The sequence below is a fragment of the Triticum aestivum genome, chromosome 2A (genome assembly GCF_018294505.1).
Source record: "Triticum aestivum cultivar Chinese Spring chromosome 2A, IWGSC CS RefSeq v2.1, whole genome shotgun sequence".
In the NCBI taxonomy this organism is placed as follows: Eukaryota; Viridiplantae; Streptophyta; class Magnoliopsida; order Poales; family Poaceae; genus Triticum; species Triticum aestivum.
In genome coordinates this window covers 786,386,911-786,409,982 of record NC_057797.1, presented here as the reverse complement: position 1 = coordinate 786,409,982, position 23,072 = coordinate 786,386,911, and the positions used below count along the sequence as shown (strand labels likewise).

The window sequence follows — 23,072 nt, the reverse complement described above, 5'->3', positions numbered from 1 at the left end:
AGCAGCTAGAGGGACTGCTGCTGCTAGGAAATATTTTGGGTCGCCGATGTGGAGTTGCATAACTGTTTTGGTTGGCTGTGAGGTTGTTTTATTTTGGTTTTCATCTGTTTTTTAGTACTGCCAAGATCTGAGAGCGCCTAGTGAAATTTGATCTTTATAAAAGCAGGGGCTTGAAGCCTATTCGCCAAAAACTACTGCCAATGCTTACATCTGCGTTGGATGTAAAAAGCTTACATCTGCTTGTTTGTTATGTTAGTACCTTCTACTCGATCTGGCCTAGACGTAATTCTTATTTCGGTTGCAACATGATGCTTGAACTGTACGTGCTATGTTCTGTTATTGTAATAATGATAGTCGAATCTGACCATGAAGTCATTCCAAACATGGTGTTTTTCCCCCAAGTAACAAATTACGTACTCACTCCTTCCCAATATATAAGGCATTGCACAATTTTGACTATAATTTTCACTTATAGTATGTCTACAGAATTACTATAAAGATATAAGAAATAAAACTATTTTGGAAGGCAAATGCAATGATGCCATTTATGCATGCTAAATCCATAAAATTTTGTATAAATGAGTGGTCAAAGTTGTGCATTAAAGATTGTGCAAACTCAATCATGCCTTATATTTTTGGAAAGACGGAGTAATGAAGTACTCTTTGAACTGCAAAAATGTCTTATATTTAGATACAAAAGAAGTAATATACTACAGAAGTCACTATGCCAATTCATTGGCTACCTTTCTGTTTTCTTTGAGCATATTAACTGGCTACGTGAGTAACCGGGGATTTGGGTCTAGCTAGTAGCTTTGGCACCTAGGCTCATACATACATAATGAGTTTTCTCTTGTTTTTAGTTTATAATTACAAAGTGACCATAAATGGAACGCAAAGCTTGTACTACGCGAAGCGACCTAGAGCAGATGTTAGATGTGGAAACAGCCGAGCCCAAGGCCCTACCATTATTACTCCTAGAGGAAATCACAGACAATTTCTCTGGCGATCGAGAGATTGGAAGAGGAGGGTTTGCAGTGGTTTATAAGGTATATACATTCCAATCTTAATCATGCTTGATTCAAAACCTCAAGCTGGCCATATTATGCTAACACATGTTCCGGGAGCAGGGAATCATTGGTGATAGGGCGGTTGCTGTGAAGAGGTTGTCCAACGCTTTTATGGATGAGAAGAGTTTCACCGAGAGGTTCAATGCCTGATGCGGGTAAAGCATAAAAATGTAGTTAGATTTCTAGGATATTGTGCTGACAGACAAGGAAGCATGGCAACATACAATGGTAAACTTGTCATGGCAGATATCCACCAAAGATTGCTTTGCTTCGAGTATATACCTAAAGGGGGTCTTGATAAGTATATCACTGGTATGACTATGCGGCCTCTAACATCATTGTCCATTTTCTCTATATACTAGAAATTATCTAATGTGTCATATAACATTTTGACATCAAGTATGTTGATAACATTTTTTCTCCTATCCCGTTTATAGATGCATATCGTGAGTGGAGAAACTGCTATAAAATTATCAAAGGTATTTGTGAGGGCATCAAGTTCCTTCATGACAATCATATCATTCACTTGGATCTGAAACCCGCCAATATACTACTCGACGATAGCATGGTACCGAAAAATTACTGATTTTGGCCTCTCTAGATGCTTTGATGAAAATCAAAGCCGGGATATTACCAAAACCATATTAGGAACAATGTAAGCTAGTAAACACCTCTTGTAAGTTTCTCTGTGAGTTGAACCCCACTCTCCTTGTCCACTAATCGGTCAAATATTTTCTATTTTTATATAGGGGATATTTGGCGCCGGAATTTCGTGAAGGGGGTGTAATCGCACCCAGTGCTGACTTGTATAGTCTTGGTGTTATTATAATAGAAATACTGACCGGGCAGAAAGGGTATCTAGGGACTGGGAATGTAAGAACAATCAACTTCCTTTATTGCTAAGAAGGACCGACCTTCAAATAATTTTCACCGTTTTAATATGCATATTATCACTATTTTTAGCATGGGATGTACAGCAGTGTTATTTGTGGAAGCACACCTAGTAGTGGAAGCATAGTTTTGGCTGCAAAAGAATAGAAACAACAAAATTCTTTTTAAAGAAGTTTTCTTCTTAATATGACGCATCATTTCTGAAAGTGCAATTTACATCGAGATAGACCTGGCTTCTTAATATTGGGACATGGTCTACTTTTTAGAGAATTTGTGTTCTTTGTTTGATGCTTGAACGTATGTGGTCGGTATATGGTATACATATTATTTCCTATATAGAAAGATGTTGTCAATCCATTTCATAGACCATAACCCACCATTGAAATTTTTCAGGTGCTTGAAAGTTGGAGTGATAGGTGGGAGAGATCACAACAAGACAGACTATCCAAACAAATACGAGTATGCTACGAGATAGCTTTAGAGTGCAGAGACTTCAATCCAAAGAAGAGACCTGCTAGCACGCAAGATATAATTGACAGGCTACACGGGTACCACTAGGATACTTGCAATAGAACCATTTGAGTTGACTGAGTATGGATTTTGGTGCTCCATTGAGGACTAGGCTAGGAATCCTGTTTAAGGCTTGTTTTGTTTGGATTTTACTTCTACTTTTGCAGCTTTTTCACTATGGAAAAATAAAAGCCAAAAAAGCTCCTAAATTGATGCTTTTTAGCTTCGGCTTTTCGCTTATACCAGCATATAACAATATTGATTCATAAGTCAAGCCGAAGCAAAAGGACCCTATTTAAGAGCTTTCGTGACCTTTTTGTCAAAGTGAAAAGGCTGCAAAAACAGAAACAAAAGCCCAAACAAATAGGGCCTTAGTCGCATATCCCTGCTATTATTAGTTTTGGACTGTTGTCAACGGAGCAACTTTAAAGTTTTGACCATCAAAATATATGGAAGTAATTAGCAACAAAAACATCAAACTATATTACTAGTTATGTTATGAGATATATTTTCATAATAATCAATTAATTTACATGTATGAAACAACATGCCCGCTTCATTCAAAATATTGAAAAATTAAAGCAAATTGGGCATCTTCAACGTTAACCCAACAATCAACCAAAAAAATAAAGTTGTAGGAGTTCCATATGTAGGAATGCTATATATTATGTCCTCCCTCCATTTCGAAATAATTGCCGTACCACCTTTGAAAATTACTTTGAAGGATATATATTTTGGGTTGCCTAGGGCACATCTAGATGTGCCATAGTTATTGCACATCTAAATGACTCGATTAAACTAAAAAAAAGACAAAATAAAATGGTCTGTCTAAGACACATCTAGTTATGTCACATCTAAACTGATTTCCATTCTGTTTGTGGTCAATTTTTTTTGTCCTAGTTTTTTTTATTGCTGCATTATATATTTGTTGAGCTTAGATGTGACATTCTTAATAAATATCTAGATGTGAATTAGACAAACTGAAATGAAAATGCCTGCACGAATCTTTGTGTAAAATCAGTGGCGCGTAACTTAGATGTTCAATAGTTAAAGCACATCTAGGTGTGTTTTAACGGAACTGGTATATTTTTACTTTTCTTGTTGTCCTCTTTGCTTTGCTTAGTATGTTACTCCACTATTTATTTTATTGTAAAAAATAAAAATAAAAGACTAATTCATGCGCATGCATCCGCTCTCAGACAGGGGAGGCTGCCTCTTGTACCTCAGGGATGGCGGCGTCCGAATCCAAGGGGAAGAGCAAAGACGTGTTCTGCTCCGTGTCTGCCTCCTCTGAACCTAGCCTCTCCTCGGGGATCGGCGTACAGTCTGGTTGAGACGAAGCCTCTGCTCGGCGCGCGCGGCGCGGCAATGGCGACGAGGGTGTCGTCGATGTATGACATGGTGGAGCGGATGCAGTACCTGTACGTGAGCGTGGTGAAGGCGTGCGACCTGGACATCACCGGCGCGATGGACGCGTACGTGGAGGTGAAGGTAGGCGAAGAAGGCAAACCCAGTAGTGATGAAGTTGGCCTTCTCCTTCGTCCACCTGAGTTCCAACGACGTGGAGGTCATCGTCAAGGCCAAGGCCAAGGCCGCGCTCCGCGACGAAATAGTCGGCCGCGTCGTCTTCGACAGCAAGATACACGCCAAGGACAAGTCGGTGGATGAGCGGACTGAAGGAGTCGGCACCCATGGCGTTCGAAAGCAAGATCCACCTGAGGATGAGCCTGGAGCTGGCGTACCACGTGCCAATGGAGTCAACGTACTATAGCGGCGACCTGCAGCCGGCGGCGGAGAAGTTCCGAAAGAGCGCCATCGGCGTGCTGGAGGTGGGCATCCTTGGCGCACGTGACCTGGGCGACAACAAGTACCCCTACTGCGTGGCCAAGTACGGCGTCAAGTGGGTGCGCACGCGCACGTTGCTCCTCCGCACGGTGGGGCCAATGTGGAACGAGCCGTACACCTGGGAGGTGTTCGACCTCAACACCATCATCACCGTCGTCGTCTTCAACAACAACCACCTCTCCGGCCGTGGCAACGGATCAACCAGCAAGGACCAGCCGATCGGCAAGGTGCGCATCCGGCTCGCGACACTAGAAAGCCACCGCGTGTACACGCATTACTACCCGCTCATGGCGCTGAGCCCGAGCGGACTGAAGAAAACCGGGGAGCTCCACCTCGCCGTCCGGTTCACCTGCACGGCGTGGGCAAACATGCTGGCGCAGTACGGGTGGCCATTGCTGCCCGAGATGCACTACACGAGCCCTATCTCCGTGCTGAAGCTGGACTACCTCCGGTTGCAGGCGGTGCAAGTGGTGGCAAAAAGGCTCGGCAGGGCGGATCCGCCGCTGCCTAGAGAGGTGGTGGAGTACATGCTCGACGTCGGCTCACACATGTTCAGCCTGCGCCGGACCAAGGTCAACTTCAACCGGATCTCCTCGCTTTTATCCGTCGCCAAGGGCATCTGCAAGTGGAAGAACCCATTGACGACGATTTTGGTGCACGTGGTGTTCCTCAAGCTGGTGTGCAACCCGGAGCTGATCCTGCCCGCCATCTTCGTGTGCTTCATCATGGTCATGGCGTGGAACTACTTCCGGCGGCCACGGGAGCCGTCGCACATAGACACGGTGCTGTCACGCGTGGAGCTCGCGCAGCCCAACGAGCACATAGACCCGGTTATGTGGTGGTACACCGATGTGGCCTACCCCGACGAGCTGGACGAAGAGTTTGACACGTTCCCGACATCCAAGCCGGATGACATCGTGAGGCTGAGATACGAGCGGCTGCGGAGCCTGGCCGGGATGGTGCAGACGGCGGCCGGCGACGTTGCTGCGCAGGGGGAGCGCGTACAGTCGCTGCTCCGCTGGCACGACCCGAGGTTGACGCCCGTCTTCATGGCCCTCTCGCTGGTGATGGCCGTCGTATTGTACCTGACTCCGGTACGGATGTTGACCATGGGGATGGGGCTCTACTTCCTCCGGCCGCCGTGGTTCCGAGGCAGGACCAACCTGCTCTTCAACTTGTTCAGTCGTCTGCCCTCCATGGAAGACGAGATGCTATAAGGTTGATGCATGCAACATTATTTTTTCTTCTCTTAACTACTCATGCTATAGTACTCCTCCCCCCCGTCACAAAATACTTGTCGGACAAATGAATATATAAGTATTATCGAAGCGGAGGGAGTATTATGCAGTATTTTATTTATGTATAGATGACTTTTCTCACTTGCGTATTAAGCATTCATTACTCTCTGTTTAGATCTGTTTTTCTAGGATGATTCTTTTGCAAGGCACTTTCCTATGGAATATCAGGCAGGATACTTGCCAATATCTATATCTAAATTGGTAGCCCCCACTAACTATTTCTTCCAACATGCAAGCATATGCCACATCATTGCTCAACAACATGAGAAAAAGCTCACCCCCACTGCCATATGTCTCTCAACATGCAAGCAGTGTCACTTCATCATAAAATGCATGGGAAAAGGACTCATCTCAACATGCAAACATACATGACAACTTCCACTTTATTATGTCATATATATTTAATAAAAAAATACAACTATATAGTGATCAAACATGAGCATTTTCATTCTATTATGTTATATATATATATATATATATATATATATATATATATTTAATAAACATTTTACAACTATATAGTGATCAAACATAAGAAATTGTATGTATTTTTTAGTTTTAACTTTTTATATTATTACTTGAAATATTCATGTTTCATACAATGAATCACATTGAGTTATGTTGCAAAATATCCCCGCAACAACGTGCAGGGTATCAAATGATGACGAACTTGCATCGATCTCAAATTTATTACAAAATCCATTTTTTTGTGTAACGTCCTATGCAGAGACCAGACATGTTCTATGCTATTTTACCAGAGAGAGAGAGTAACTAGCAGGAGTGATTTAGCTAGTTTCATGCTGCTCTTAATTAGTACTTGTTCTTTCATGTCCGTGTTCTTCGTTCTGAACTTAAGTGATTTGCTTTTGTGGTGTTATATATGAACGCTTATAATATCATGACAATCATGTTGAACTCGATGATATTTTTGCTTCTGGTACAAGTGAATGTTTCTTCTTTAAGCTAGTAGCTAGTGCTGGTGGTGATCAGCTAGTTAATTATTATATCATTTAATGAAAGAAACCGCAGATCACTGTAGTTGATCAAGTATAATATATATGGATATGGCATATACTTGATCACTTTGCTAGCTAGCTAGCTAGCTAGAGATATATCCATCCAGTCGAAACTAATCCGCGATATTTTCACCTAATGATTTAACAACTCATTATAATGTAAAACAATCAATAAAATTAAATTGAAAACACAAAATTAAAGAATTTTTTTAAAAAAAAAACACCCAAACATTTAGTACCGGTTGGTGTTACCAACCGGTACTAATGCCCTACTCGCAAACGGGACTGGCTCGTGCCACGTGGTGGCACTTTAGCGCCGGTTCGTGACGAACCGGTACTAAAGGGAGGGGATCTTTAGTCCCCACTCTTTAATGCCGGTTGGAGAACCGGCACTAAAGCCCGTCACGAACCGGCACTAAAGGCCGGTTCTGTACTAGTGCCCCTATCCAAGTCCTTTGCTCATGTGATTGCAAATGGCGGACAAGGGATCACAACAAGGGGCGCCGTGGGGGGCACTGCACTCCACACCCTATTGAGTCAAATAAAGCACACTAGCTATGCTGCAAACTGCAATTCCCTCTGAAAGTCCAGCTTTCAACCAGCCATCAGACAACCTGAACAGGGCATTGTAGTAGATCTTCAGAGTCTCCTCTCCCTCCCCGTACCCCCCGCGCCGCCCCCCCGAGCGGGGCGACCGGGCCGGCCCTCCCTCCCCTCGCCGCCCAGCCCCCACCTCCCACCCCTCCTCCCGCCGCTGCTGACGGCTGACGCGGCCGGGAGTTTCCCGCACGGCGCCGTGGTGAGGCTGGCGGTGGCGGCCCTCTTCCTCTCCCCCTCGCGGTTTCCGGCGACGGTGCACCTTGGTGGGCGGTGCTCTAGTGTAGATCGGGCGCAGATACGACGGCGACAAGGCCCTTTGGCGGCGGGGGTTGGCCGGCGGAGCCCTGCAGGCCCAGATCTAGGCCCTTTTGGGCCTGATCTGGGTCAGGGCAGGTTGGTCTGGCCTCCGGCGGGTCTCCTCCAATTGGGCTAGCAGGATGCGGTCGTTGGGATCGGCGGTTCTGCGTTGCGTCGGCTGCAGCACGGCAGCTGGAGCTTAATGGGCCCGATCTGGGCCCGACGGGGCAGGGGGTCCGACGTGCTCTCGCACCTACGTCCTGTCTGCTACGGCTTGTGCCAGTGGAGGTTGTCCCCTCCCACGTGGCCGTGGTGCTCCCGGTCCCTATCGGTGGTGGTCCCGTTTGGTTCGGCCGGCCTCGCAGCGTCTGCGGTGGAGAGACGACGGTGGTGTCCTCGTGACTGTGGTGGCGCAGGTTGGTGGGCGGTTGGCGTGGTGGAGCCGCCGGTTGGTCCTGGGTTGTGGGTATGAGGTGTAGGGCGAAATCCCTCTCGGGTCCGACCAGCACCGACGCGGTGATGCCTGCGCGTGCCATCAACCTTCTTGAAGGGCGTCGGGAGTACCTCTCGCCCGCCCCAGATAACGAAGGATAGCTATTGACTTATTGGGGAACCTTCCCTCCGTGTACCGGGAGAAATCCTAGGATTCGTCCGGGCAGCAGCGTCGTCATCATCGCAGTCCTTCTTGAAGGTGTTGCTTGGTTCGCGGCGACTCGATGGCATTGGAGCGTGGTGGATGTTTCCGGTGGGCGCAACACTTGCGGGATGCTTCAGCTTTCTTTCATCCGGTGCTGCCGGCATATCTTTCTCTTGCTTTTCTCTTGTTTTTCTTTTGGGCTTGATTGTGTTGTTTGCCCCCGCGACGAACTTCTGGCTGTATCGGGTGGTTGCTATATTAATATAGTGGGGCACAAGCCTATTTCGGCAACTCTGTGGCAGTCAGAAATAGTCATCCAAGGCGCCCGCTCCCGTGCAAGATGCTAAGATTAACGAGCTAATCTATTCTTTACTTCTGAAACCTGAAACCATATGTCTGCTTCCTCATTGTTCATAGTACAAGGTAAGATTGTTTCCTTTTTTTTTTCCTCCCAGGCACGTGCCAATTTTATTACGAGAAAGCATCGAGACAGTGACGCATGTCTTTATACAAGCAAAAAACCAGAGAGAAAGGGGAAACCAGGAATGAAAAAGACCAACCCTAAAAAAAAGGAATGCAAAAGATCACATGCACAAACCACAGAACAAGACGGAAAGATCATGATAGTCAGATACAGAGGTCATGCATGGCAGGTGAACAGGGTTACGATGCACCAAAACACACAACTGCATACATAGTGTAAATGGCACCGGTGGTCCGAGAACTTGCATTGCAGGTGCACTTAAGTCACGGTACTTGCAAACCGAAAAAATCCGTCATATAACTCGCATTGCGGGTGCAGATAGGTCACATATGCCATCTGAACCGGCCAGCTATCCTATTTTCGAGAAAACTTGCGTTGCGGGTGCAGATAGGTCACATTTCTAATTTTTCGTTCCTAGACATTTTTTTTAAAGTCACGAATCACAAATATTTTTCATGAATATTTTTAAATTTATCATTTGAGAACATTTTTTAAAGTCGCGAATCACAAATATATATTTAAAATGTTCACAACTTAAAAAAATGTTCGCAAATCACAAATATTTTTCAAATTTATCATTCGCGGACATTTATTAAAATTAGTGAACAAATAATTTTCAAATTAATCGTTCATGAACATTTTCAAATTTATTGTTCGCAAACATTTTCAAAATTTTCATTCGTGGACATTTATTAAAAGTTGCGAATCACAAATATTATTAAAAATTATTTTTTAATTTATCGCTTGCGAACGTTTTTTACAGTGGTGAATCATAATTTTTTTAAGTGTTCAACACTTATAAAAAATGTTCGCGAATCACAAATATTTTCCAAATTTATCATTCTCAAACTTTTTTTAAAGTCGTGATCAAATAGTTTTCAAATTAATCATTCATGAACATTTTCAACTTTATCGTTCGCAAGCATTTTCAAATTTTTTGTTCGTGGACATTTTTTTAAAGTCACAAATCACAAATATTTTTAATAAATTGTTTTTAATTTATCATTCGCGAACTTTTTTTAAAGTTGTGAATCACAAACTTTTAAATGTTCACAACTTTAAAAACATGTTTGTGAATCATAAATATTTTTCAAATTTATTGTTCTCGACCATTTTTTAAAGTCGTGAACAAATAGTTTTCAAATTAATCATTAATGAACATTTTTAAATTTATCATTCGAAAATATTTTCAAATTTTTCGTTCCTGGACATTTTTTTAAAGTCACGAATCACAAATATTTTTAATAAATATTTTTGATTTTATTGTTCGTGAACATTTTTGAAAGTCGCTGATCACAAATATATTTTTTTAAACATTCATGAACATTTTTTTAAAGTCGTGAACAAGTATTTTTAAATTTATCATTCACAAACATTTTTTTAAGTTCACAAATCACATATATTTTTAAAGTCGTGAACAAATTTATCGCTCTTGACCATTAGAGGGTGAAAACCGGGCAGCTGGCCGGTTCAGATGACCTGGGTGACCTATCTGCACCCGTAATGCAAGTTCTATGACGGATTTTTCCGGTTTGCAAGTACCGTGACTTAAATGCACCCACAGCGCAAGTTCTCGGACCGCCAGTGCCATTATATACAACATGGCGTCGTTTTATTGGTTACAGAAAATTTACTACGGTTGTAGTACTAAGTAGAAACTCATAGTTTTCAGCAAAAATATGGGACGGGAAACAATTGATGGAATAAAACTGCACAACTGGAGAAGCAGGCACGCATGGAGAGATAGAAAGAGACAGCGAGACCAAGATATGCAGTAAACATCACAATTTCCTTTCATTCATTGTGGCCGACAATTTAAGTCTCGTTGTCCACGGGTCTTCCAACTTTCAGTTTCCTTCCATGCAGCTACCGGTTCCTCCGTGCTCGCCTGTCATTTCTTCACCTGTATCTACAAGTAGCAAGTTTGGTCACATGTACGTAATTCTGAAAGCATCACAAATTTCTTTCGGAAAATCCTAACATATCAGGGTTAAGTACAGACTAAACACTGGAACTAACAAGCAGAAACAAGACATACAATATGTGTAGGTGTCATAAACAACTGTATCATACTTTAATGATAATGATTTAAATAGGATAGTTACTGCATAATACACGAGTTCTTTCCCGTATATAGGGACTTCCAAACAAAAGAGAAGTCAAAGCTGGATGGGATACAGTGTTAGCAAAAATACCTTACGTAGCATCCCCGGATCATCTTCACTTCCTTCAACTTTGGACAACTGTATATAGTCACCTTCTTTATTTTTCCAATTGCCTTTCTTCCACCAATTGAAACTAGGTTTGGAAAATCCTCAATGTTCAATTCCTCGAGTGATGCAAGAGTAGTGCGCCAAATATTGCTTGGGATGGATGTTATACTTTTGCACCCACTAATGCGCAGTGAGACGAGGGATGTGAGGTTCTCTAGGCAACTGGGAACACATGGAGAGGTATCCCCACATTTCTGTAAGCTGAGACTTTGGAGAGACGATGGCAGCACCAAGCCCATTTGCCAGTTCAGACTTTCGCAATCCCAAACCTTGAGATGTTTCAGATAAGGAAAACTCACAAACCTTTCAACTGGCAGGGACACTAATTTGGGACAAGAATAGATGTCAATTTTCTGAATAGCAGGTAGTTCTTGTGTTAGGAGGCCATCAAGAGTTGACAAGCTATCACAAAGTGCAACTAATAGGACATTAAGGGACGAGAATGATGTAATACTGTCTCCAATAGATGTAAGAGATTTTGACTGAATTTGCAACTTCTGTAGAGCTGGGAGATTCCACACTTGTAGTTGGATGGACGTGACAAAATCACATCCGAAAACAAAGTTGGTGAGAGAGCAACAGTCAATATTGCAAAGGAGACCAGCACTACTCAGTTGTAGCTTCTTAAGGGACGGTAAAAACAATCTCTGGAGGCGGATATTTGGACAATTGCACACGTCCAGTTCTTCAAGGAAATTAAGTTCCCCAAACTCTTCAATTGGTAGAGATTCTAACATCTGGCAACTTTCAATTCTTATTTTCTTGATGGCTGGTACATAGTCTGGATGCAGAACGCCTAACATATTTGAACACCCAGATATCGTTACGTTTGCCAGGGATAGGAAAATACCAACTGCAGGTGTCCCATTTACGCTTATGCTCTGTGAGATCATGGCAGAAGAACAATCAACAAAACTGAGTGATTTCAAGCTTGGCATGTTTTGTGGCTGAAACCAGCTTGGGAGCGAGACACCATGATAATTCTCAAGGATCAGAGACTTGAGACTGATATGAGGTTGCAGAATTTCAAGCACTTCTTTATGATGGATGGACTGAGACTCAGGGGAGCCTACAAACGAATGCATCCTCAGTTTCAACTCGTCAAGATACATCTTATTCTTCAATTCAACTTCTACTGTATGATCATTACTTAGGCTGCCAACATTATATATCTCCAAGTGTCCACGAAATTGGTTCAGATTCTTCATTAACCTAATTTCGCGTCCCTCTGCCTCAGCATCAAGTCTCATGCACAGCCCAGCATAATATGAAAATCCATGTGAACTGAAGCTCTGTAAATTGACCAACTTACCGAAGTCATTGGGCAAGCTTTCTAGAATGCATTCCCCAACATAAAAAAACGTCAGATAATATAGCCAACAGAAAGTTAAAGGAATCCTCTTCAAAGGACAAGATCTGTAGATTTTAAGGTACCGAAGATGCTTCCAATTGCCGATACTATCTGGAAACTCATTTGTGAAGGGACAAGAAATCACACGCATGCACAAAAGTTTAGTACACCATTGGTCCATTATAAAGCTTGTTTTTCCCTCTAAATCCTTCTTGCAAATTAGGGTACGCAGCTTTGTGTACTTGCATAGTCTCAACAAGCTGGAATCGTCAAAGTCACTGCTAGGGAGTACGTATAGATGACGGACATTCTGGGGAACTTTATCAAAGTCACTCTCGTTTCTTAAGATGAAGCAGTCGTGCTCTAAAACTTGTTGTGCCATGTCATGCAGCAAGTCATGGATTACGTATCCACCACTAACTTTTCCAAAGAAGGACCGTGCTACAAGGTCTTCAAAATACTGACAACCAATATCTTGAATTGGAACACCACCTTGAGGCTCTACAAAGCCTTCTGCTACCCAAATTTCAGCTAAGTGTTGCTTCTGGAATATGTAATCTTTAGGGTACACAGCACAGAATCTGAAGCATTGCTTCAAATAAAATGGTAAGTACATATAGCTCAACCGAAGGGCGGGCAAAATCTCAGTCTCCTTTTGTTTTAACTGCCACAATTCACTCTCAAGTATAAAATTCCAATGTGATTCTTGAAGGTCCATGCTTAACATGCGTCCCAGAGTTTTGGCAGCCAAAGGAGAGCCCTTCAGTTTAGGAAGTATTCTTCTACCAATGCATTCTAACTCAGGATAATTCTCAGAACTCTGAGATCCAAACACACAAGACTTAAAGAAATTCCAGAATATGTCATCCTTTAGACCTTCTAATATGAAGGGCTCCAGTGTGCGCACTACCTCAGTAACCTTTGAACATCTAGTGGTGACCAACATCGCACTTCCCTCTTGGACACTTCTAAAAGGTGCACAAAACCTCTTCCAACATTGCCCATTTTCCTTCAAGGCATCATCCCAGATGTCATCAAGGACTACCAATAACCTTTTATCTTTCACATGATTAAAAAGAGCACGCTGAAGACAATCCAAGTTATCACTTGTTACCTCCTTTTCAGTACAAGATTGTATGGCCTCTTTAGTTAACCTCTTCACATCGAAGTCATCTGACACACAAATCCAGATTATCGGTTCAAAGTATGACTCCACTCGCTTGTTACTGCAGATATGTTGGGCCAAAGTAGTCTTTCCAACACCACCAATTCCAACTATAGGCAAAACAGGAAGACTCAATATTCTTGACTTACTAACTTGGTTCCTTGCTGATGCGCTTGTTGATGGATTTTCTGAAATAGCCATGAGCCTGCGTCTTAAATTTGTAGGTACCTTGAGAAGTCCCAATACCTGCTTCATCTCATTGTTACGACCAAACAGTTTTGCTTCATTTGGCATAGAAGTGGTCTCTGGCCTGACTAATTTGTCAAAGTGTGGTGTAACTCCACGAAGCCCCATATTGTCCAGTTGACTTGAAAGATGATTCAACCTCAATTGGACATCATTCAGTTTGTTGAAGCTGCCTTGGATGATGGTATCCAAGAAGTCAATGAAAGGAGATTGGCTTGCATTGCCCTCCACTTGCAACTTCATCTCATACCATCTGAACTCATCAATAAGGTCATCGGCCTCAGACACTGCATCCTTGAGACTCGGAAGGAGCTTGGCCACATAGTGTTCATGGCTTCTCCACTCTGCTTTATTAATGAGGTCATACATTGCAGGCAGGGTATCCTTGAGAAGTTGTAGGCCACTCTCCAACTTTAATACACTGTCCTGGAGACTTTGCTCCTGTGAGCCACTCCATTTAGAGTTTATAGATGAAATGGCAGATTTGGCCCACTGAAACAAAGTGACGCAGTCATTAATGGCACTAACAATCCCAATGGCCGACAAGCTCATGGTGGCTGCAGTCTGGACAGCTACTTTTGTCCTGCAATCAAATAAGACGCAATTAGCATTATGGAAGTAAATTTTGCAGTCAAAGTGTAAATCAAGACGACTATTCATATACAATAACTTGACTATTGTAGTACTTATTTTCTACAGATATGTTTCACCGAAAATTGCCATCAAATGTCAGCAAGTTAGAGAAAGATTGTTTAGTAAAAATATATTTATAAAGTGTTGATATGTCTTTGCAATTTAGTAACAACTATGTTCTACTTTACTGTAAATCATGGACGGTTTACTCAATATATATGTTGTGAAATATACACTTTGATGTTCAAGTGAGATTTATTCATATATGGAACTAGATAAAGAGCCTGAGGCGGAACATGTTGGAGTTGAAACATTAAAGATATGTCCCTCCTTTTATGAATTTCTGTAACCCTGGAAGCGGTACATGAAAAAACCAAATTATTTTCTCTGCTTTCTCTGCATCTTTGTAACAGAGGGCTCTGCTTGTCTCTTTCTCAGCTTTGAAAAAATTTCCCCTCAATTTTTAATTCAAGAAAAATGGCTGGTTCTAAGCTAAAATATTTTGCTGGGTTGTAATTTTAACAACACAGAAAAAAAGGTATAATGGTCACCAAATGAGCTTCATATGTGGAAAGATATCAAGCTGTGCTCACCTGGAACGATGCTGCTTGTCATGGACAAGCGCTGGCTTTCAAACGCGCAGGAGGAGCAGGAGAGAATTGAACCTAACAATGTTGGATGGATTGATGAAGGGTAGCCTACCAATCTACAGGAGTAAACTCTCACACCTTCTGGGGACCTTCCAGGAAGAACCAACCATGGACCCAGGTGAGCTCACAGCTTTGTTCGCATAGATTTGGTCGACTGAAACAAGCTGACACATTCACTGATGGCACCAATGACCCCAATGGTAGATAAGTTCATGGCGGTTAGAGTTTGGACATCGTCCTGTGAGCAAGCATTGGACGCAATTAGCATTATAGATGCAACTGGAGTTTTGGAAGTAAATTTGCAGTCAGAGTACACTATGTTTCCACCAAAAGTTGGCATGAAATCAGTTTGAATGGTTACTTAAGCAATCAGCGAGTTAGACGAACTTTATGAATGAATAGCCATGAAGTGAAAATAAAGCTAAAAAGTTTCAATTTCAATATGCCTTTGCAATTACTAAAATGGTACTTTACTTTTGAGTAGAAATCATGCACGCGTTACTTTACTCAATATATATGTCGTGAAATATACACTGGGATATTCAGTCGAGATTTATTCACATATGGAACTGAACCGAGAGAAAAATGATGCAGTTGAAACATGAAAGAGATGTCCCTCTTTTTATTAATTTAGACGAGTCTGGAAGCAGTACATGAAAAGACCAAATCATATTCACCACCTAGCTACTTCACATCCTCATAACAGAGTGTTCTGTCCCGCTTCCTCTCTGCTCTAGTTCTGTCTTCCTCAGCTTTGCTGAATTTCCCCCGATCTTTCTCTTCAAAAAAGAAGGCTTGCTGTAAGCTAAAATAGCTCGCTGGATTCTACTCTTATCAACACACAGAAACAAAACAAAAAATGGTATGTGGAACGCTGAAGAAGAAAACAAAAGGTTCAAGAGGGGGCTGCTCACCTGGATCGGTGCTGCTTGGCGTGGAGGAGCGCTCACTGTCAAATGCACAGGAGGAGGAGCAGGAGGAGGGGAGAAATGAAGCTAACAATCTTGGATAAGAGTGAGGGAGGGGAGCCTAACAAGCTACAGGAGTCAACCCTCACAGCTTCTGGGTAGCTTCCAGGAAGAAGCAACAATGATCCCGGGTGAGCTCACAGCTTTGTCCGCTTGCTGTTGTATCGAGGTGTAAAGCTATGATACCAACATATCTTAAATTCATGATGCTACCTGCTCCTTGTTGTTATGCTAAACTCATGATGCTATCTGCTCCTTGTTGCATACAAAACTGATGATGCGGCCTGCTCTTAAATCATATGTTTTTTCCTGAGTATCTCTAGCATTAACGAATAGACGAAGCAAGCCGAATACTGACATCCTCAATGACGCATATACTGTGTGAAAGCAGAAACCAAAAACTTGCTGAAAAAGCTCTCAAGTCACATGCATATACAGCATTAGTGAGCTGAAGTACACTGCCCTAGTGAGCTAAATTCTCTTTGAAATAAACTATCCATCCTAGAAACAAGTGCAGCTTGTTAGTTTGGTTGCAGTCTGGAATAAGCAACCACAATTACTGTTCTATTCTGTTTAGTCTGAACTAAACCTCACAAGGAAATAATTAGTTAATAACATTGGTTGCAATCATCATAGGCTAGAAGTTAAGCCAGAGTCCTCCACACTAATTAAACTATTTCATTGAAAAACTACGTGGAAAAGAAAAGAAATCAAGCCGTGAATCTGGTAGATGATCGGTGCTACAGCTACTTGCTGTCGACGAACGTTTGTTGTCAAAAGCACACTTGCAGACCTTAGCAATGAATAGTCAGCAATGTTGGATGAGACCACGCCTCCATTCCCCTATTTGCCCTGGAGGAGATGCTGCTACTGTTGTGCTTCTTCCTCAGTTTGTCACGTAGCCCTTTGGCTGTGAATCTTGCAAAATTTCTCCTCAGGCGGCGGGTGGTCCCCCGGATAAAAAAGTGTGGCATACTGCGACTGCGTTGACTATTACGGCTTGATTAACAACATCGTCCATAAATCGTGCACATGGTATCTGTGTGTATAGCAACGTTCATGTTGTATTTTACCTCTCCAGGAGGCCGAGACGATGTAATTCTTTTTGCATCTACATCATCTGTTGAAGAGGTGTTTCTGAGTCTTGAAGATGCAAAACATAGTTAATTTTGCATACATATCTTCTATTGGAGATGGTCTAACAATCTTGGACAAGAGCGAGGGAGGGGAGCCTAACAAGCTACAGGAATCAGCACTCACATCTTCTGGGAATCTTCCAGGAAGAAGCAAACCATGTTCCCGGGTGAGCTCACAGCTTTGTCCGCTTGCCGTTGCACCGAGATGTAAAGCTATGATACCAACATATATCTTAAATTCATGATGCTACCTGCTCCTTGTTGTTATGCTAAACTCATGATGCTACCTGCTCTTAAATCATCCCCCCCCCCCCCAAGTGTCTCTAGTATTGACGAATAGACTAAGCGAGCCTAATATCAACATCCTCGATGACGCATACGTTAAACATATCTTGTACAGGTTTTAGCGTGTCCTTGTGTGTAACACGCTATGAGGCCTTGAGGCTCACGGCGATGGTAGTTAGGAGGTTTATTCCTTTTGTGTTTTATTTCTCTTATCTCCTAAAACCTCCTGTAATATCTCCCGATGGTTAGCCTTGACGCTGCCATCTCCTGTACCGACTCCCACAATCAATATATACCCAGCGGGTCTCCATGTATGGAGATTGAGATGCTTAACCATAGGTTTGTACAGCATATACTGTGTGAAAGCACAAACCAAATACTCCCAGCAACACAGCGAGACAGAGAAATGATAACAAAGAAAGTTGTTAACCCTGTCAACCAGCTGTTTCCCTTGCTCCCACTGAACCCCAACTTTGCTGATACCTGAGTATGCATGTACATATTGAGGGATGTGTGGCCGGAAAGAGTGGTGGTCTGCTGGTGGAAGAAGAGAGGAAGCTACTCCAGCAGCCCTGGAAACAGGCGACCAAAACAGAAGACGATGGTTGCAATTTGAAACAAACACAAAAGACTAGTCTGAACCCTGAAAACAAGTACAAGTAGATGTTATCCTTCTGAAACTATCTTCAAAAAGCTCTCAAGTCACATATATAGCATTAGTGAGCTAAATTCCCTTTGAAATAAACTATCCATCCTAGAAACAAGTGCAGCTTGTTAGCTTGGTTGCACTCTGGAATAAACAACCATAATTACTGTTCTATTCTGTTTAGTCTGAGCTAAACCTCACAAGGCAATAATTAGTTGATAATATTGGTTGCAATCATCATAGGATAGAAGTTAAGTCCAAGCCCCACACAATAATTAAACTGTTTCATTGAAAAACTTAAAGAAACCTAAAAGGGCCACCTTTTTGTTAGCTGTGTTGCAATCTGAAAGGCAAAAGGAACTAAACTGTTCCTAAATTCACTAGCCTGCTACTTCATCTGTACTGCAGTAGTACAAAAAAAAGGGTGTCATAGTCGCCAAATGACCCTAGCAATGTTGGATGAGACTGGGGGGAGGGGGGGGGGGGCTTATCAGTCTACATAGTCAACCTTCAGAGCTTCTTAGGAAGAACTGTCGGTGTATAAGCCCAAGCCCCACACAATAATTTTATACCCCAACTTATGCACAGACAGTAGTAGCTTCCCTGCTGGCCAACGCTTGTCGAAGATTACCAAGACCAAGATTCAAGGCCCAGTTGCGCAAAAACTACTGGGAGAAGATCAAGACAAAGCATCATGATCAACACCGAAGACAACCCTTGCTGGCAAACGGCAAGGTGAAGGCCCGGCAAGCTCTCGCTAGCCCCCAGCGCTCCACCTCATCGAGTAGGTAATCACTAATCGATGAGGTGTCGAACCCGCAAGCAGTTAGGTGAGATTTGCCGGGCACGTGGCAACATGTTGAAAGAAGGTTAACCATTAATGACACCGTCCAGAGAGTGTGTCATGTAAATAGGAGGTAGTGATGGGTGACTTGAAGTCCGTAGTGTAGTGATGGGTGACTTCGCGGTAAAGTTTCGAGTTAGGTCTAAGACGGATGGCTTTAACTGGGCTTTGGTGGCGGTATATGGTGCCGCGCAGCCCGAGTTTAAAGCGGAGTTTCTAGCAGACCTCGTTAGAATATGTGGGTCAGAACAACTACCGATTTTAGTTGGAGGTGATTTCAATATCATCCGGAGGCGAGAGGAGAAGAACAATGATAACTTTGACGGCAGATGGTCCTTCATGTTCAACACCATTATTGAAAGTTTGGATCTGAGAGGGCCGAAAGTTTACATGGGCTAACGCTCTGCCAAACCCAACCTACGAAAAACTTGATCGGGTTCTTGCAAGCGTGGAGTGGGAACAAAAATTCCCGTTGGTCACGGTGCAAGCTCTTTCGAGGGGAATATCTTATCATACCCCGTTGTTCGTGGACTCAGGGGAGCCGAACCACGTGGGTAACAAGAACACCTTCTCATTTGAGACGTCATGGTTCGAACGTGAGGGGTTCTTAGATTTGATAGCCAGGGAATGGGGTAAAGATGTTCGAGGCAAAACTCCTATTGAGCGATGGCAGAATAAGATTAGGAATTTGAGAAGCTTCTTGCGGGGTTGGGCTAAGCACCTTAGCGGTGTGTATAAGATTGAAAAGGATAGACTCCTTTCTCTTGTACATGACCTGGACATAAAAGCCGAGTCCAATAGTTTATTACCCGCAGAGCTTCAGGTTAAAAATGAGGCGGAGCAGAGGTTAAAAGAACTGCTCCGCGAAGAAGAACTGAAGTGGGCTTTACGTGCTAAAGTACGTAGAGTGGTCCAGGGGGACGCGAATACTCAGTTCTTTCATTTAATTGCTAATGGCAAGCACAGAAAGAAGCGAATCTTTCAGCTTGAGCAGTTCGAGGGTACGATTTTAGGTCAGGATAACCTAAAAACGTACATCACTGACTACTATAAGCAGTTATTTGGTCCACCGGAGGATAATACGGTGTCTCGATGAGTCCAGAACTGAGGATGTACCTCAGCTTTCGGCTGCTGATAATGAGCTTCTGGTTGCCCCGTTTTCGGAGAAGGAGGTTTTTGATGCTATTGCACAAATGAAAAATAATAAGGCTCCCGGACCGGATGGTTTCCCGGCCGAGTTCTATAAGAAGTGCTGGCACATTATTAAGGGGGATTTACTACCTATGTTTCAGGATCTATTCTCTGGACAGCTTCAACTATTCCACTTGAATTTTGGGACTATCACACTACTGCCTAAGAAGACGGATGCGGTCAGAATTGAGCAATTCAGGCCGATCTGTCTCCTTAATGTTAGTTTCAAAATCTTCACCAAGGTCGGGACCAACAGGCTCACACAGATTGCGCATTCTATGGTGCAACAGTCCCAAACCGCGTTCATGCCAGACAGAAACATCCTAGAAGGGGTGGTAGTCCTGCATGAAACGCTCCATGAAATCCACTCCAAAAAATTAGATGGAGTGATTTTTAAAGTGGATTTCGAGAAAGCGTATGATAAGGTAAAGTGGCCATTTCTCCAACAATCTTTGCGTATGAAAGGGTTTGATGAAGCCTGGCGCAGACAGGTACAGTCATTTACGCAAAAAGGTAGTGTGGGAATTAAAGTTAATGATGACATAGGTCATTACTTCCAGACACATAAAGGCCTACGACAAGGAGACCCGATGTCCCCTATCTTGTTTAACATTGTGGTAGATATGTTAGCAGTTCTGATAGGAAGGGCTAAGGATAATGGTCAAGTAGGTGGATTGGTGCCTCATCTTGTTGATGGAGGTATCTCTATCCTACAATACGCTGATGATACAATCATCTTTTTATGGAGCATGACTTGGTTAAGGCAAGAAATATGAAGCTGGTTTTATGCCTATTTGAACAATTGACCGGGTTAAACATAAACTTTCATAAGAGCGAGCTGTTCTGTTTTGGTAGGGCCAAAGATGAACAAGACGCTTATAGGCAATTGTTTGGATGTGAGTTGGGAGAGCTACCTTTCTCATACTTGGGGATTCCTATCCACCATCGTAGGCTAACAAACAGAGAATGGAAGTGCATTGAGGACCGATTTGAGAAGAAACTGAGCTGCTGGAAGGGCAAGCTCATGTCATATGGAGGCCGGTTAATCCTAATTAACTCGGTACTCACAAGTTTGCCGATGTTTCTTCTTTCGTTCTTTGAGGTACCAGTTGGTGTTAGGAAGAGATTGGACTTCTATAGATCGCGGTTCTTCTGGCAGGGTGATGAGCTTAAAAGAAAATATAGGCTTGCTAAGTGGGATATCATTTGTAGACCGAAGGACCAAGGGGGTCTAGGTATTGAGAATCTCGAAATTAAGAATAAATGCCTTCTTAGCAAGTGGCTGTGGAAGCTTTCGTCGGAGACTGATGCTATGTGGGCACAGATCCTTCGCGGCAAGTACCTCCAGTCAAAAACTTTGTCACAGGTATCTGTAAGGCCGACTGACTCGCCTTTCTGGAAGGGTCTCATGAAGGTCAAGTAGGCATTGTTTAATAGGACAAAGTTCGTTGTTGGAAACGGCACAAGTACACGTTTCTGGGAGGATACTTGGCTCGGTGACACACCCTTGGCCATCCAATATCCCTCTTTGTATCGCATTGTTCAACGAAAGGAGGTGGTCGTTGCTTCGGTCATCCAATCTACCTCCCTTAATATTCAATTCAGACGAGTGCTAGCGGGCAATCGTTGGGAAGAATGGCTCCATCTAGTTAGGAGACTGATGGACATCCAGCTTTCTCAACAACCCGATGAATTGCGCTGGAAGTTGACTAAGTCTGGAGTATTCACAGTCAAATCAATGTATATTGATGTTATTAATTCGAACTCCATTCCTACGTCCAAACATGTTTGGGATGTCAAAGTTCCTTTGAAAATAAAAGTGTTTATGTGGTTTGTCCATAAACAAGTAATTTTAACTAAGGATAACTTGATGAAGCGTAATTGGACAGGACCTACTAGGTGTAGTTTCTGCGATCGGGATGAGACTATTAAACACCTCTTTTTTGATTGCCCGCTGGCCAAGGTACTCTGGCAGACGGTCCACATTGCTTTCAATATCAAACCACCGAATTCTGTTAATGCTTTATTTGGGGGGTTAATTATCCTTTTGTCCTCAGTGGTGTCCATGTGCTCAGTTTTGCCCTCAGATGCGAATTGTCCTCAGTTTTGCCCCTAGTCCGTGCGCACCGACTCGTTCCGTGAACTCTGCCGTCTCCGTCAGGTCAACCTTTTGACTCGGCCCTTACAGGTGGGACCAGGCGGCACAAACGGCCAATTTTATTCAGACCGTTGCACGCGTGGCTTGTGGGACCCAGCAAAGAGCCGTTGAGCAGAGAGCCGTTGGCGGGTGTGCTATATAAGCGGGCGACAGCGGCGGTGACCACGGCGACAGAGAGCACGGCGGTGACCACGGCGAGAGAGAGAGCACGGCGGCGGGAAGCTAGCTGTGGAGGGCGCGGCGGTGGGAAGCTAGCAGTGGAGGGCGCGGCGGCGTTGAGATCCCCTTCGGCTCCGAGCTCCATGTCTTCCTCAAGCTCCCGCGCCACCTCGCGGATGCAGAGCCGGGCGCGTGTGGACATGCCTGTCTTCGTCTGTCCGCGGTGCCGGGCGGGCGTTGATCGAAGGGTTTCTCAGACACCGAGGAACCAGAATCGTCCGTTCTACGTGTGCAGCGAGAATGGGGTAAGAATCAGGGCAATTGCACCATTTTCGTCGTCGGGATGTTTGAGCAATGGGTTGATCTGTTTAGTGTTCATGCAGGTGACATGCTTCTTTCTTTGGGTCGATGCTCTGGCCAAGACTCTGATGAATGAACTGCAAGAAGAGCATGAAGAATGGTTGCGCATGCTGCCACGAACGGCAGTGGCCACACCACGAGCTCCGGAAGAAGAGATGGATGGCGAAGCACGCACTGACAGAGAGCTAGCTATTGAGCTTAGGATGTTGAAGAAGAAGGTTAGGAAGCTTGAAGATCAAGCACTACCAATACCCATTTGCAAATACTTTTAGGCATTTGTAGGTATGGTAATCGCACTGGTTGTAATGTTAAAAATGTATGGAAAGGCATGAATTATGAAGGAATTTGTAATCTTGAAATTG

General features: G+C 43.4%; 1 protein-coding gene and 1 pseudogene across 3 annotated transcripts; one reads left to right on the top strand and one right to left on the bottom strand.

Moving 5' to 3' along the window:
* Nucleotides 1–884: 884 nt before the first annotated feature.
* On the top strand, nt 885–5,530 carry LOC123186793 (FT-interacting protein 3-like; annotated as a pseudogene).
* A 4,684-nt stretch (nt 5,531–10,214) lies between these two features.
* Nucleotides 10,215–15,982, bottom strand: LOC123186792 (putative disease resistance protein RGA4). Of its 3 annotated transcripts, none has more exons than XM_044598496.1 (5): nt 15,878–15,982; nt 15,644–15,742; nt 14,907–15,201; nt 10,841–14,263; nt 10,215–10,554 (listed from the first exon to the last, which is right to left on the bottom strand). In XM_044598496.1, the coding sequence occupies exons 4-5, from the start codon at nt 14,230–14,232 to the stop codon at nt 10,545–10,547; spliced, it is 3,402 nt and encodes a 1,133-aa protein (XP_044454431.1). In that variant the 5' UTR covers nt 14,233–14,263; nt 14,907–15,201; nt 15,644–15,742; nt 15,878–15,982; the 3' UTR covers nt 10,215–10,544. The 3 variants fall into 3 exon arrangements, with proteins under 3 accessions (XP_044454431.1, XP_044454433.1, XP_044454432.1); XM_044598498.1 differs by having other exon boundaries at nt 10,215–10,548; XM_044598497.1 differs by having other exon boundaries at nt 15,617–15,742; nt 15,878–15,939.
* Between the last annotated feature and the right edge of the window lie 7,090 nt (nt 15,983–23,072).